We start from the raw sequence: 16262 nt of genomic DNA, 5'->3' as shown, positions 1-16262 counted from the left end.
GTTTCTCTGCTGTGTGCAACTGAGCTAGGGATAGGTCTGAGTTAGCCTCTGAGGAGAGCAGAGCCCAAGAGAGGGCTTAGCTCATGTGGGCAGGTATGGAGTGCAGGAAGGAAGGTTTCCAGATCTGCGACCTTAGCAATGGGCAGATGGCAGAGCTACTGATGGACGGGGAAGACAGAAGAAAGAGTACATGTTGGGGAACTTGGAGCAGTTTTTCCTTGCACATGATGGGTGTAAATCCAGGAGGATGTCCTGAAGGTTGCGCCCAGCAGTATTGGAGTCCGAAGAGAGTATGTCCACAGTGACAAGTGTGGAAGGAAGGTGACAGCTAGGTGAAATTAATGGAGAAGGAGTCTATAGGGTCCAGGAATGATTTCCTAAAAGGCTGACTTGGCTTTCAGGGATTTGTAGTAGGAAAGAATCCCAGCTAGGGTTAAGGAACTACAAGTACAAAATCCCTGATTCCCAGGAAGGGTAGCTTTCAAAAGAAGAAAACTACATACTACAGAGGTGGGTAGGAGTGAGATGGAAGGGTCTAAGGATTTGTTATCTAGAGAATATTGTGCCCAAGGGGAGCATTTTTTGTGAAGATACAGGAGGAAGGAAATGGGGTATAATACATGACGTTTAAGTGCAATGCCTGAAAGTGAAAACAAGCAAAGGATGTAGGAGAAAGGAATGACAGCCAGCTCTCCACCATATCTGACAGGGGGGCCTTTACTTTTGATAGCCACAGCATCAAGGGGAGCTTTTAAAACCAATTTTTCCTGATTTCCAGTGTGAAATAAAGATCGACTTTCCTGTTTCCAAATGGCTATTCAGTTGTCCCAACACCTTTATAAAAAAGTCAATATTTTCTCAAGTGATTCAAGATGTATCTCTCACTGCACATTAAAATCCTCTATGCACTCAAGTCTTTTTCTAAAAATGTAATTATATGCTAAAGTTTGTTTATTTATAGATCAATATCACATAGCTTTATTTATAGAAGCTCCAAGAGGTTTTAAATCAGGCCATGCACTCCCTCCAATTTTGCCCTTTGATTTTTTTTCAGAATTTGACAGGTGGATTCTTGCTTGTTTCTTTTTTCCATGTGACCTTTAAAATTAACTTATTTAATCCCCATAAGAAAATTTGTGGAGAATTTTATTAGGATTATGGTAAAATACGCTGGCTTAGGGAGTGCTGACATCTTTAGAATGTTGACTCTTCTTTTCCAAGAACAAGTTGTGCCTTTTCATTCTTAAATCTTTTTGTGTCTTTCAGAAGTCTTTTTAAAGTATCCTTACATGTATTTTTCACACGATTATGCCTAGCTATTTTTTATAAACATATACATATATGATATGTAAATATAATATTTATGTTATATACTATAATACAATGTAGTATTTGAATATTATGAATGGGGGCTTCTCTTACATTATTATTCTTAACTGGATGTTTTCCATGTTGGTAGATAACTGACTTTACAAAATTCTCTCATATAGTCTTCCATTAATTCCTGTGGGATTTCCCAGTATATAATCATGTATCTGGAAATAAAGATTATTATACCTTTTATTTCTTATCCATAAACATCTAAATATTTTTTCTTGTTTAATTGCATTGAATAACATGTCTAATATCTTATAGAGTAGTAGCAGTTACTTCTGTATATACATGTTACAAAAGTTTCTGAACATTTCTGTATTATTCAGTGCTTTTATTAGGAATGAAGGTTAGTGTCATCAGAACTTAGAAGAACATTTAGTATGAATTTTTTTTCTTTATCATGTTTTTGTTACCAGTGTTACACATTATAAAGAGTTTAGAAATTTTCTTTTGCTATGCTCTGAAATGTGTACATAGCATTGAGATTATTTGATCTTTTAGCATTAAAATATTGGTAGAATTCCTTTTGAAACCATCTGGACCTAGCCCCATTTTATTGGAGAACTCTCTGGAAACTTTATTTTTTCTGTGGATATTGGTCTTTTCAGATTTTCTATTCTCTTCTGCAGTCGGTTTATGTATATCAAGTATTCTTACAAAGTTATCTGTTTCATATGGGTTTTTGAATTTATTGGACAAATGATTTTTTAAAAAATTCCTCTGGTTTAATGGTTATTTCAAGGTTATAATTTATTTTATGTATTTATCTTTTTTGGGGAAAATTTAGGTTAGCTAGTGGTTTCTTTATTTTGTTGATTCTTTTCCCCAAAGAACTAACTTAATTTGTTTTTTTCTTTAGTAGTTCTACTAGTTTTCTGCTTTGTAAACCATTAAGTTATGCTTTTAGCTTTATTAAGTCCTCTCTTCTTCTTTCTATGGGTAACTTTCTTAGCTCACTGTTTAGCTTTTTGAGTTGACATTTAATTCATTTATTTTCATTTCACAATATAGGTGATTAATGCTCAGATTTTTCTCAACCCACAGTTTTGCTATGTTGCATAGGTTCTAATACAGATTGCTTTTTGTCATCATTATTTCCCCAAGATTCATCAGTTTCATATTTTATTTTTCCTTTCATTTGAGAGTTGCTTAATTTCTAGGTTAGAGGGACATGTTTTTTTATTTTTCTATTAATAAATGCTTGAGGGCAAAATAGTTTCTACCTGGAAGTGAGGGGGTGGTGGGGACAGGGAGGGGGCAGGGTAGGTAAGGGAGGTAAGGGGTGGGGGAAGAGGGGAGAAATGACCCAAACATTGTATGCACATATGAATAAAAGAAAAAAGAATGCTTGAATGTTGATTCCTTTTGTAACTTATTGCGATTGTTTTTGATGTGTTTTATTTTGTTTTTGAGACAGGGTCTCACTTTGTAGTCCAGGCTGGCATTGAACACACAATTCTGCCTCAGCCTCCCAAGTGCTAGTGTTACAGGCATATACCACCACACCTGACTTACAGTTGTTTTTGTGGCCTAATATCCTTTCAGCTTTTCTAAGTGTTCTGTATTCATAACTTGCATTGAGGGTTTATTAATCACTGAAGTTGATGGTAAAAATTCTCTGCCTAGATAAATTCTTGGCTGAAAGGTGTTATACTTTTCAGAACCATACTGTGTGGATTATATTCACTCAGAATGAGCCATTTTAGGGTTCATGCTACTCAACTTTTATATCTTGTTAGTCATGAGCTAGAAAAGCCTATGAGATGATTTTCCATTTTCTAACGTCTGCATTCCATAAATTCCAAAATTCCAGATTTTTTTTAACCATGAGCAATTTAGACCAACTTAATATATCCTGTTTAAAACACTCTTACATAAGAACATCCTTTGTTATTTTTCTGATATTCAACCCATAAAAATGTTGAAAGAAGGTCTAGATAAAAAATGTACAATGTCAAATCTATTTACACCAGCAACAAATAGAAAATATCATTTTATGTACTTCATATACACTTAATAGTTGCAACAAAAACGATAATGTATTTTGAAATAGGTATGATAGAGAAATTACAAGAGCTGTGTAGAGAAAATTATAAGCCTCAATTGAAAGACAGTTCTAAAGCATTGAAAAGAAAGATATACCATGTTTCTAACTAGGAAGACACATTGCTGAAAATGTATCAATCGATACAAGTTGATCTATAAATTTAGTGTATTTCCAGTCCTAATCTTATGTTCAGTCTAACATTTATATGAAAAAGTAGAACCATTTATAGCCAAATGTTCCTAAAGACTAAAATGAAGGTTGGGAGATTGGGTAAAAAAGAAACTTATCTAAGTTATAAAAATCATAAAGCTATAATAATTAACAGAATGTTACATTGGCACAGGAATAGCACATTGACTAATGAAATGGAAGAGTTCAGAAACCATCTTGTGCACTTGTGAAAAGCTGCATGAGCACTGCAGTTTTAATGGAAAGGAAGAATTATGGAGTGCAGGCTCCTGAGGTTTGACTACCTACACAGAAAAAAGAAGGCTGAACTCCTTCACATCATGAAAAATTAATTCTAGATAAATGAAGAACTTGAAAGCCAAGACTAGAACTTTTCTAAGAAAATATTTCTCAGGGTTGGGACTCATATCTTAGACAAGGCACAAAAAGTTCTAAATCATAAAGAAATATCAATTAAGTAGATCTCTTTACAATAATAACCTTCATAATGGAAATAAAGAAAACAGGCTGTTGGAGAAATGGCTGTTTATTTTTATTATGCTTTCCAAAATATATTATCTAAATTCTTTTGTACGAATCAAATAGTACACTAAACTATGGGAAGGAAAGAGGTAAGCAGCTCCAGCTCACAAAGACTGTCCCTTTACATCCATCATTGACTAAGTCAGGAACCCGCATTGCTTTTAAGGTTTCTGAAATGTGAATTGGAAATACTGTGGAGGGCCCTCACAGATGCATTTAGAGATAGTGTGCTTAGGAAAATGGAGTTGAGATGTTTTAGCAAGAGTCATGGGCCCAATACTTGAAATAGATGTTTGTCGAGTTTTCTATAGCATGTAATTACAACACAATAAGACTCAAAAGCATTTCAATAAAGTGTGGTGGAAGAGAAGCATGCTGCTTTAAGGATTTCATTAGCTCTGTGCAGACTGGACCTCTCTAGACTGTGGGGAGGAGCCCTGTTTATCCTGGTTCAGAATCCATTTTAACTATCCTTGAGGTCTGGGAGTCAGAGAGCAACCAACAGTCCTTGGGAATACTCCAGGCTGGGAAGAAAAGATAATGATGTTTTTCTAAAAGGCCAGAAATGGGCTCAAGTTTTGTTTACCAGTTGTTTCCAGGATAATATACTGTAGTGCTCATCACTGATGAAATGGTAGGCTTATACTTTGCTTTTGTTTCTTAAAGAAGCTTCTGATAAGTGAAAGCAGGGCATTCACTCACTCATTTCAGTGTTGTTCTAGTAGACTAAGGATACAGTTTCTTCATGCCCTGGATCCTGAAGGTTTGGAAATTTTTCACAAGGGAGGGAGGGGGAAGACAGGGAGAAGGGAGGAGGGAGGGACAGAGAGACAGGAGAGAAGAGGAGGAGGAGGAGACAAAACAAACACTGAAACATTGCTCTTTATAGTAAGGATGGTGAGTAAGACCTTTCTCCATAGAAGACAGGTAGATAACCTCTTTCTTGAAAAGGCCAGCACACATGAGTGCAAAGATGAAGTGTCATTTGGTTAGAGTACAGATGGTCCATTTGGCATTTGAAGTCATATGGGTGGTGGTGAACTTTGCTGATAATGAAGGTTAGAAAATTTAATTTTCATTTCAGTTTCTAGTAAGCATTCATGAGCTGTTACCCCTCCCCTCCTATATTGCCTTGTTTTAAAAAAAAAAAAAAAACAAAAGCCTTAGAGTCAGCGCTTCTGGAAAATAAGTTAAGTTTAAGTGATGACAATTAGAGATGCATGAATGGTGTGGTTAGAGTGTGCTGCCAACCAGTCTCCCGTGTAGCCCTGCAGTGGCCCTTTGAGGACATTTGCTAGACATTAGAAAGCCGTCTTCCCACTGTAAAAATGGGGTTTTATAGTGGCTAAACGAGTTGCTCTTGACCACAAAGCTAGAAAGTGGCCGAAATCAAGACTCTTCACTCTAATTTCAATGTATTTTTTACTCCACCATTAATAATTATTGTGGATTAATATTATTCACTTTTTCCCTAGGCATTAGGAGTAATCCTAGCTATTCGGGAGGCAGAGATCAGGAGGGTCATGGTTCAAGGCTGACATGGGCAAAAAGTTCATAAGACCCCCATCTCAGCCAATAAAAACTGGCATGGTGGCACATACCTGACTTCCTAGCTACTGAAGAAGTGTAAACAGGAGGATCAAGGTCCAGGCTAGCCCAAGCATAAACATGAGACTGCATTCGGAAAAACAACTACAGCAAAAAGGGCTGGGAGCATGGCACAAGTGAAAGAGTGCCTACCTAGTAAGTGAAGTCCCTGAGTTCAAACCCCAGCACTGACAAAAGAAAATTAAAAAAAAAAAAAAAAGATTTACTAGAGGTAACTTTGTAATTGAAGAAAAAGAGAGCCAGGTATGGTGGTGTCTACCTGTAATCCCAGCTACCTGGGAGGTGGAGATCGGAGGCTGGACTGGAAAAATGGCTGGGGCACGACTCAAGTGGTAGAGAGCACTTGTCTAGCAAACACAGGGCTCTGAGTTCAAACTTCAGTTTTAAAAAAAAAAAACCAACAGTGAAGAGTTTTACCTTCTTATAGAGCTCAGTGAGTCTACCAAATATTGATTATGTATTTGAAGAACCATTTTAGAGACTTTTATCACCCTATTTGCACTTCTATAATCACTGAATCTATTTAGGATTGGCAGTAGTGTGGAAGACCCACGGCAGCATTCACGTGTCCTATGGGACATTTGTAGGTGGCCAAGGCCCAAGAGGGTTGAGGCCAGGAGGAGGGATTGAGTCTCTGGGATGTTCTTGCATTCTTCCAGCACAGAGTCACTTTGCTTCTGTTTTATAATTGGAGTGTTGCTTGTTATTTAAGAAGACCTTGCTTCTAAAAATGGGTTGAAAGTTATTGATTTGGTCAAGCCTCCTTAGCTGCAGACAAGGACGTGGAATTCCAGAAAGGCTAAGTGATTTGTCCAAGGTTACATAGACATTTCCCAACAGAGTGGAGCCATGAACACAGATCTGTTCCTTACTGGCACACTGCCGTTTTGTTACATAATACTACCCGTTGCCGCTTGACGCAGGGTTGCAGGACTTTTCACATATTAGCATGATCAAAAGAAAAATTCAAAAATGTGCTTCCAAATTAGCACCTACATGCAAGAGCTTCCAGAAACAAATCAGCAGCGAACGCAGTAATATAGCTCCACTTCCCCACTCCACTGGAACAGCTCACTTGTCCTTCTTCAGATAAGTATGTTCATTTTAGACCTGTAGTTTCATTTGATTAAAACTTAGGTAGAGAAGAGTGAAATGAAGTTTTGGAGTAGAAATTGCATGGTAGCCAGGTGCGATGGTACATGCTGTAATCTCTACTTGGAAGGCTGAGGCAGGAAGGTTGCAAATTCCAGGCCAGCCTGGGCTGCAAAGAGGGAGAGAAGCCTTGGCTCTCCTTGTTTCAACTTCGGTGTGAAAAGAGGCATTCTAATAGGATTCAGTGTTTGGCCACTTGTATTTTTTTCATGTCATATTTCATGTATTAGTTGGCACAATGCTTTCAGTTATTGGACTTCCTTATTGAATTTCAAAGCCAGAACTCTTTTTCTTTGTCTTAAAAATAACTACTTCTTATCCTATGAAAAACACTTAACATTTCTCTTCTAAAAATGGAGTCTGAATTACCTCAAAATATCTTGTCACTCAAGTTTCAGGTTGAATGTCACCTTTCAAGGTCAAGTTACCTGAGGTTGACCCCATAGCAACTTGCTTGCTTTTCCCTGCTTCATTTGCAATCATTAGAAATGGTCATGTTCACAGTTACATGTCTGTCCTCTGCCTGCACCACTTGACCATAAGCTTCAAGGAAGTAATTAAGGGGCCTGAGTGATAACGGAGCACTGAGGATCTGGTGACAGCCTGGGGCGTACCAAGTAAACTAGGATTCTCCTGGAAGCCGACCTGAGAATACCTAGGTCATTAGTTATAGAAATTCTAATCATCCCTGTTAGAAGTAGCACTCATCTACAGGATAGTGGGCAGAACAAGGTTTTATATAGAAGGAAGAGGGAAAGAAAGACGTTGATTTAATTCAGACATTTTATAGTACATGTTGGTTTGGTTTCTATATGGACAAGAAGTTTTGCCAATGGATTGATCAGGTTAAGAAATGTGGACTTTAGGGACATACATGTTGGCACATGTGTGTAACCCCAGCTACTCAGGAGGTGAAGGAAGGAAGATCACTGTCTGAGGCCAGCCCCAGGCAAAAATGAGACTCCCTTTCTGAAAAATAACTAAAGCAAAAAAGGACTAGAGGTGTGGTTAAAGTGGTACAGGCATGTCTGGCAAGCATGAGACCCTGAGTTCAGCCCCTAGTACTGCAAGAAAAGAAAAAGAGGAAAGAAATGTGAATTTTATTTTCTTCCTTCTATAAAGACTTGAGGAGGTTTTTCACCTGTGAGCTCCTTGAGGGTAAATTCTGAAACAAATAAAAAAACAAAAACAAATCTTGGTCACTCTTATCTTACTGCAGTGACCTCCCTTGGCCCTGGGGACTCAGCCTCCTTCCTGCATCCTGTGACTGTACCACTGACTCTCCAGTTTCCAGGGACCACTGGGCCTTGGATCACTGGCTGCCAAGATATTGGACCTTCCTTCAGGTTCTCCAACTCCTCAAGTATGATTTGCTTCCAAACCCACGTCTGTCTCTCCTTGGCACACTCTTCCCTATTTTTTCCAGGCTGGGTCCCAGGTGACACCTACCTTCTCCTCATCTAACTTGGATCCCTTTGCTGTGCTTTCATAAACTCCAGTGCTTTGCCTCCCTGCCTGATTACATTAAGTAGTTCTATGTTATTTTATCATTATGTGTATGTTCATAGTTAATGTCTGCTTCCTAATAAAGTGTGCTGCAGGGAGGGCAGGGGTCCATATAGATCCTAGTTGGATACTCAGCACTTAGTTCAGTGCCTGCAACAGATGAGATTCCAAGTAATCGAATATTTACTGAATGGATAAAGGGCTGAGTGAATAAAATTGAGCTTTGTGTTTCTAGTGCCTAGGACCTAGGCAGATATAATGAATTCCCAAAATCGTGCTCCATGAAAAATAAGTTAATGAACAAATGAAGTGGTTGATCATATAATCTTTCAGAGAACAGTAGCTGGTTTACCAAAACTAGAAACCCTGCCCTTACTTTTATAACACAGCACTGTCTTGATTCATTCATTTACCTTCATTCTTGTTAACAGAATTGGCTTATCTGAGTACAATAGAAAGTACTTATTTACTTTGTAGAAATTTGAAACATCCCAACGAAATGTGAATAATTGGCATTTCTCCTTCTGGTACATACTTGATGTGGGTATCTTCAAAGATTGATCAATCTCTTTTCAGCTGATATTTGAGTAGCTGCAACCATTAGAGAATTTTCCTCTGGGGATTTGCTTTAGCTCTTAAACTATATAAACTGAACAAGCAAACTCAAGTAGGTCATTATCCAGAGAAGTGCAAATCCCATCTCCCTTTGGCAAACTATTCAAACACAGAAGTGTGTTTTACACGTTCCGATAGAAGCATCTATAATAACCAACTCCAACTCCCTTTTCTTTGCCACTTTAGCACCCAAAAGTATAAGAGAAGAGTGCATGTTGATGTTTTTCTATTTATTAGGAGATATCTCTTGGCTTAAGAACTCCTTTGACTATCAGCTCCCTGATGTGAGAAAAGTAAACAGCAAAGAGTTCCATAGAGCCTTACTTCTGTGTGACAGGTAGCTTAATAAAGGTAATTGAACATTTTATGACTGTTTGAAGCTCAAATCCAGACACATCTTTCAGGTAGGTCAATCTAACATTTTCGGTGTAATTTCCACCAGCATGAACACAGAGAGAATCCTTCTGGGTGAGTACTAGAGTTAGCAGTTATCTGTCCTTTGTGACCAGGGTTTAGAGCAGCCTCACAGAGGCTCCGGTAAAGTTGAAGTCCACCCTTGTAAATGGCAGTAAAGAGGAAGGAGGAAGGAATGAAGATCTTCCTGTCCTTGTGCCAAGGACCTGCTTCAGGGCAGCAGTAGGGTCCTCATTCTGGAAGGAGCTGGATATGGGAGGGGTTGTGTGTGGATGGAGGCAACAGAAGATAGCACACACACATGTTAACCAAAAGTGAGTTCGTGCCTCAGTAAGGCAGGTCCTGGAAGGAGAATGACCTTTCGCCTCAACTGCAAAATATCCAGCAATACTCCCTGAGAGAAATACTCACTCTTTTCTTTGTTTTCAATGACTATGGATTTTGTTATATTAAGAGAAACTGTTGTGTTTTTATTTATTTCTTTTTCATTTCATTGAAAACTTATTCTTTGGGCACCTATGTTAGTTGACTTCCCTTGATCATAGATTCCCTTTTGTTTCAAATAAGAAAAAACAAAACAAAACAAAAATCAGAAACAAAGCTAAATGGGGACTTAAGATAAGGGAGCAGAAAGCTGAAAACTTCCTTCCGTGCCCTTTGGTAGGGGGTCTGCTGGACTTGGAACATGCTTCTGAGAAGTTTGCATTTCTAAAATGCTGCTGGCTTGCTCTGTGCATTTACTCCTCAAACTCTCAGAGAAGAGAGCACTGGCTGTCTGTCTCATAGCAACTCTTCTCAAGGTAATGGACCAAGAGCCATTTCCACTTGAAATCCAATCCTAAATGAATCACGCGACATGCATGATTCCAGTCTCATCAGAACTCTGGGAAAATGATCCTGTAGCTATGGTCTTGACATTTTTTCCTGTGTGTTTAATTTATTCCATTCTTTCCTTAATTTCCAGCCCTCTCTAAGAGGTATGGAATTTTTGCTAGTTATTAGTATATTTTTTGTTCATTTACCTTGATACACAGATTGTAATGTCCTTTTTAAAGGATGCTAACATAAGAATGGTATTCGGCCCAAGGCTATTAGGTTTACATGTGGACAGGTGGACAGAGAGAAGGTTGGGTGTTAGAATGATACACTCTCTTTTTTGTGAGGTCACCAAGTCCATTCTTATACCTTTAAGATTGCTGCCTTTGTTCAGAATCGTCTTCAGAAGAAAAAGCCTCCAAGTTCGGATGGAGGGGGGCATTGGGTGGTCTCTTGAAGAATCAGAAATAAATGAGCTCATGTCATTTTTCAAAGCAGTCAGGACTTTTGTCAATTTTGAATCACTCACTTAATATTAAGCTCCATTATGATTATGAAGACTTTGGTCTCAGTGTTCTAAGGCACTACATTTCAGAAACTTGGTTTCTCCTCTGTTTAGTAGATACGACCCCCAAGAACATGACCACCTGCAGCATCTTAAACCAGAGCCTCCTCTCTGGGACCATCATCTCCCAAGTCTCTACTTGTCCTACCTCTTGATCCTACTGAACCTTATGTGATCGCACTTCCTTTTCTCTTACTGTAAATAGTTTTCCATCTTCATTTTCTTCTTGATCCATCCTAAGTCCTAGATGCCATCATTGCAAGATTTACTTCTAGAGTCTCTGCCTTCAATTTTCTCCACACTTCAAGAGCCAGCATTCTTCCTGGCCATATCCAGTGTCTACTTTCTTCACTTCCACTACCAGACTAATCAAGGCTGTTGAAAAAGCCAGGATGTTATCTCAGTCTGGTCTCAAACTCCTGCTTCTCTTCCATGGTTTCTCTAAGCTGTCAACACTGCTGAGAGCTTCCTCTTGCCTTGAGATGCCGCTCCTCTCTGGCTCTTTGCTGCCTCCCCCACTGCTCCTCTTGGGTGTCTTTTGCTGGCTCATCTTCATAGGCTGACTTCCTGTAAGATGCTGTCTCTCTCCCCACTCTGTGCACTTGGACGCTCTCCCCTGGCACAGCTACATCTCCAGACCCAAATGTTTCTCTGAGCTCAGATCCATAATTCTCTAAGGTTTATTTGGATATCCCATGATGGTCTCAAACTTCTCTTCCACATAAGGGCCCTGGATTTCACTATCACAGTGTAGTAAAATACCATAATTTCCTTCCTCATACTACAATTACAACTTGAGTTTTTAAATCTTTGTTTTATTTTTTTCAAACTATCTGCCACCCAACAGATTGTAGGCTCCTTCTCAGACAGGCACATTCCTGTCCCTACTCATTGCTAAATTCTTAACAACCAATGTGGACATAAAGTCAGTTCTTAATAAGTGAGTTAACTATACAACAATGATTTATGCCAGGGATGGGTGAGGTACAGTCAACAGGACAAACTTAACTTGTTAGTATTTTTCCGAAAATAAAGTTTTATTGGAATACAGTCATTCACACTGGTAACATATAGCTTATGGTTACTTTGGCCCTTAAACATCAGAGTTGGATGGATGCCACAGAGTCTGATGGACCACAAAACCAAAAATATTTATTGTCTAGTCTTTCACAGAAATTTGCTGTTACTGATGTCAAGGACAAATTTGCACAGCACAAGGGGTGCAGGAATAGATAGCCCAAGGGGGAAAGAGCAGTCAGCTACCAGGGAAGTCTTCCTGGAGCCTATCTGAGCCTTGAAGGATAAGAAGATGCTCAAGGGCAGGACAGGGTGAGGTAGGGAGGGTGTGCAAGTCCAAGAAGACAGGATTAGCTGCATTTGTTCAGAACTGCTGTGCAGCATAGATTACAAGGTAAGCAACAGGAATGGACATGGAGAGATTGGGCAAAGGTCAGAAATCGTGGGTACTGTGGCAGCTAGAGCCACCATAGCTTTCATAGTGTTTATAGCTGCTTCCTGTGTCCTGAAGTCTTCAGCTTCTGTCTACCTTCCTGCAGTCCCTGCAAATAACGTTACTTTGATTTACTAAAAAAAAAAAAAAAAAAAAAAAAAATCTAGGTGAAACTATTTCTTTTTTTTTTACCTCTCTAGTTTTTATTTAGTGCCCAGTAAAGACCTGGGCTGCTTTTCTCTTGAAAGTAAAAATAACACAAGCTACCATGGAAATTTTCCAGCTTAACATTCTGCAAATTTGCTTGAAAAGAGCAACCATGTCCACAGAGTCCACAGGTGACACCGCCTGGGTCCCAGCAGACCCTCACAGGGTGGCTCACAGAGCTGACAGATAACTGGGGGCTCACCCACCAAGTTGGGTGCTCCTGGCAGGAGGGGCAGACAGACACACAGTTTCCTCCTCTTCCACAGAAGCTCAGAGGCTGCCAAGGGAACTTCAATACAGCAGGGCTGTGGTAGTCACACCCAGTTCCCCAGCAAGGCAAGGTGAACCACGAAGCTCTGCCCCTTTGTCTTTGAAAAAGACCCATGTAAGTCACTGTAATGGCTCTACTCATAAAGACAGACATAACAAGGAACAGTGGAATAGTCATATGTTAATTGCTGCTGTGGAAAACAGCAGTCCTCAAAAGTGAGACAGAACTTCTGTATGACCAGCCATTCCACCCCTAGTACATACCCAACAGAAATGAAAATATGGTCACAAAAAACACACAAATAGTCACTGTTATTTGTAACAGTCAACAAGTGGAAACACCCTCCAAAGTCCATCAAGTAATCAGCGAATAAACAAAATGTGTATAAGCATATGATGGAATGTTACTCAGCCATAAAAAAGAATGAAGTTCTGCTATGACTACACCATGGGCGAGCCTGGAAAGTGAACAATGCCAGGCAGAATGGCATATTGCATGAGCCCACTTCTGTGGAGTGTCCAGAATAGGCGAATTTAGGTGAAACTATTTCTAACATTAACCTTTCATACTTCCCGTGTTTACATTGTTGCTCCCATCATCAGTCTGGAGTTAGGAAAAGGCATTCCTTCTCCTATGGTGACCATGAATCTGTTCTCATCTATTTCCCAGGCCTCTCTCCTTCCCTCCTGTCCTTGGCCCTGTGACCTTCAGCCTTTCTGTATCCCAGCCCCTCCTGTCCTGCCACTTCTCTCTCCCTTCCCCTCTCAATTGGCTCCCCTTTGTCCTCTCATGCCAGAGAGGCTGCTGCTCCACAGTTCCTCCCTCTGCCATTTTTCCTCAATCTCTCTTTCTCTCACTCCTCTCTCCCTCTTCCCTACTCCACCTTCACTGATAAAAGTCCCTTTCCAATTTTAACTCTGTTCGGATATCTCCAGAATCTCTACCTGCAGACTATTTTCATGCTCTCTGAAGAGCTGGGCAAATTTGCATAACCTTCTCGAAAGTCATTTTGACCATATTTAGTAAAATGTTAAATGTTTATATTCTTTGAGTCTAATATTATGTGTGTAAGAATTTTCTCTGTGCACTTTGGTAAGTGTAGAAAATACATGTATGAGACTAATTGCACATTGTTTGTTGTAACCCAAAATTGGAAATAATATAAATACCTATCAATAGGAGAGCTCCTAACATAAGTGTGAATTCAGTGAAACACTGGACACCCATTCAAAAATAAGCGGTATATATGTTCATGTGCTGATTAGAAAAAATGTCTACTAGGGAAAGTGGAAAAAAATCAGTCCTGTTCTCACTCCCAGGTTTCAAACCTACATTTTGAGTCTTCTGATTGTGATCTGTACTTAAATAGTTATGTGAAATCTTAAACTGAGTAATTTTTAAGGAAAGTTGTTGTCTTCTTCTACTAACAAATAATAAAAACTCTTAGTTGCACTCTTTCTGCTAATTTCTCTGTTTCTTAAAAGTCATCCTTGCATTCATCCAAGCATACAATTTCAGAGGAGTCTTCAAATCCTTCCTTATTTGACCAACACTGTGGAGTATTCACCTAAGCACGTCTGTTTTTCCTTCACAAGGGATTTGAAAAATCTCCTCTTCCTCCTTCTCTTTGTCTTTCATTATTACTGTGGCAGCTGCCTTCTTGCCCTTTCTCATACCTGTAGTCTCTTCCAGAAATTTCTTCTTTCTCCCTCACTCTTCTTTGTGTACTGATTCCAAACTAATTAGACCAGACCATTTGTAGTACTTGACCGTGTCACCCACAAGTAAGATTTTAATATGTCATCTAGAAGGAAATCCAGGAGGACAAGGGAAAGTGTGTTGGTGAACTCAGCAGTCTGCATAGTTCCCTTCTGGTCTCCAAATATCCATTCATCCCACAAATAGAGCACACTGACCATGCCCCAAGGGGGATGATCCAAAGTCACATCCCACCACAGCATCCAACTCAAATTTCTCCATGATGGGCAATGTTCACTGTCAAGCACAGATGTAGCTTCACCTAGCTTGCCAGCCTCACCCCCAAAATACACCCAATAGTCAATGAAAGATCAGGGCCAACATTACTGCATTAAAACTTCCATTCGGAAAAATGGAAGAAGGAAAGATTCAGAATTTCCCTTCCATAGGAGCCATGAAATTCTGCTGGGCAGTCCTGAGGTAGCTTCTACTGTGAGGTTCTAGAGAGTTCTTTGATTGGTCCGTAATTTTGCTCCCTAGAAAAAAACTTTCTAATTTTCTCTTAACCTAATGGGAAGTCCTTGCTTTTCCTTATTTGCTTTTTGGAGGTTCCTTCTTTCCATTGTTCTCCTTGGCCAGACCTGAAGTGGTGGTGAGAAGCTTGTCCTTTTGGTGGGCTGTATGGTTTTCATTGCACTTCTTCCAGCGGACGTTTGAGGACTCAATGTTGAAGATTTGAACAATTGAAAGCTCATCTTCTAGTTCAGGCTTGTGGTTTCTTTAGTAGTACAGATGTCTAAAAACACTGAAGGCTTCCACTTATTTGGCCCTTGCCAGTTCCACCTATTTGTAACCTGAAGGATCCAAAGTCTTTTCCTAGGTCTGATCCTCTTTATTTTATTATTGTTTATTTTTTTTGACAAATAAAAATTATGTATATTTGTGGTGTACCACATGGTGTTTTGGTGCTTTAAAAAATGTGTACATTGTGAAGTGACTAAATGAAGCTAATTAACATGAGCATGATGTCATGTACTTATCTTTTATTTGTGATAAGAGCAGTTAAAACCTACTCTGGCCAATTTTCATGTGCACAATGCTTTGCTATTAACTATAGTCACCATGTTGCATCACAGATTTCTTAAACTTACTTCTGTCTAACTGAAAGTTTGTATCCTTTGACCAACCTCTTCTGGGTGCCAACCTCTTTCTACCCAGCTCCTGGTAAACAACCATCATGCTCTCTGCTTCTATGAATTACACTTTTCTTTTTTTTTTTTAGATTCTACATACAAGTGAGGTCATATGGTATTTGTCTTTCTATACCTAACTTACGTCACTCCAGGTTCATCCTGCAAATGACAGGATTTCCTTTCTCTTTTTAGGCTGAGTAGTATTTCATTGTGTATGTCCCACAGTTTTCTCCGTATTTCAGCAATTGTGAATAATACTTCAAAGAACAAGAGAATGCTAGTGTCTCTTAACTTAGTGATTTCATTTCCTTTGGGTGTATACCCAGAGGTGAGCTTGCTTGATCATAAGATAATTCTAATTTTAGTTTTTTAGAGGCTCTTCAATACCATTTTCTATAATCACGATAGCAATTTACATTCCTACAAATGGTGTGTAAGGGTTCCCTCTTCCTCAGAGCCTCACCAATAAGACTGATATAGTTATTTGCTTCTTAGTCTTTTGACCTTTCCCTCATGATTTGTTTGGGGTTCCCTTGAGGCTATTTGAAAGAATAAGTTTGGATGGGGAGGTAAATAACTCTTTTGGTGTATTTTACAGGAAGCATAGCATCCATCATAGATCAGGAGCAGTTTAG

The 16262-nt window shown here is 39.2% G+C and overlaps 1 protein-coding gene across 9 annotated transcripts in view; it reads left to right on the top strand.

The window, feature by feature from the left end:
- Esr1 (estrogen receptor 1) overlaps positions 1 to 16262 on the top strand; it is a 399315-nt gene that overhangs the window by 328122 nt on the left and 54931 nt on the right. For 7 of the 9 annotated variants that reach the window (XM_074072284.1, XM_074072297.1, XM_074072306.1 and 4 more), the window contains one exon: positions 8112 to 8255. The exons of the other annotated variants lie outside the window; for them this stretch is intronic. In XM_074072284.1, the coding sequence (XP_073928385.1) occupies positions 8112 to 8255 (144 nt within the window). The remainder of the gene's footprint in view (positions 1 to 8111; positions 8256 to 16262) is intronic. 9 annotated transcript variants of the gene reach the window in all.

This window comes from Castor canadensis, chromosome 1, assembly GCF_047511655.1.
Source record: "Castor canadensis chromosome 1, mCasCan1.hap1v2, whole genome shotgun sequence".
Classification (NCBI taxonomy): Eukaryota; Metazoa; Chordata; class Mammalia; order Rodentia; family Castoridae; genus Castor; species Castor canadensis.
Note: the sequence above shows the minus strand (reverse complement) of the source record. Positions and strands in the feature narration are given on the sequence as shown.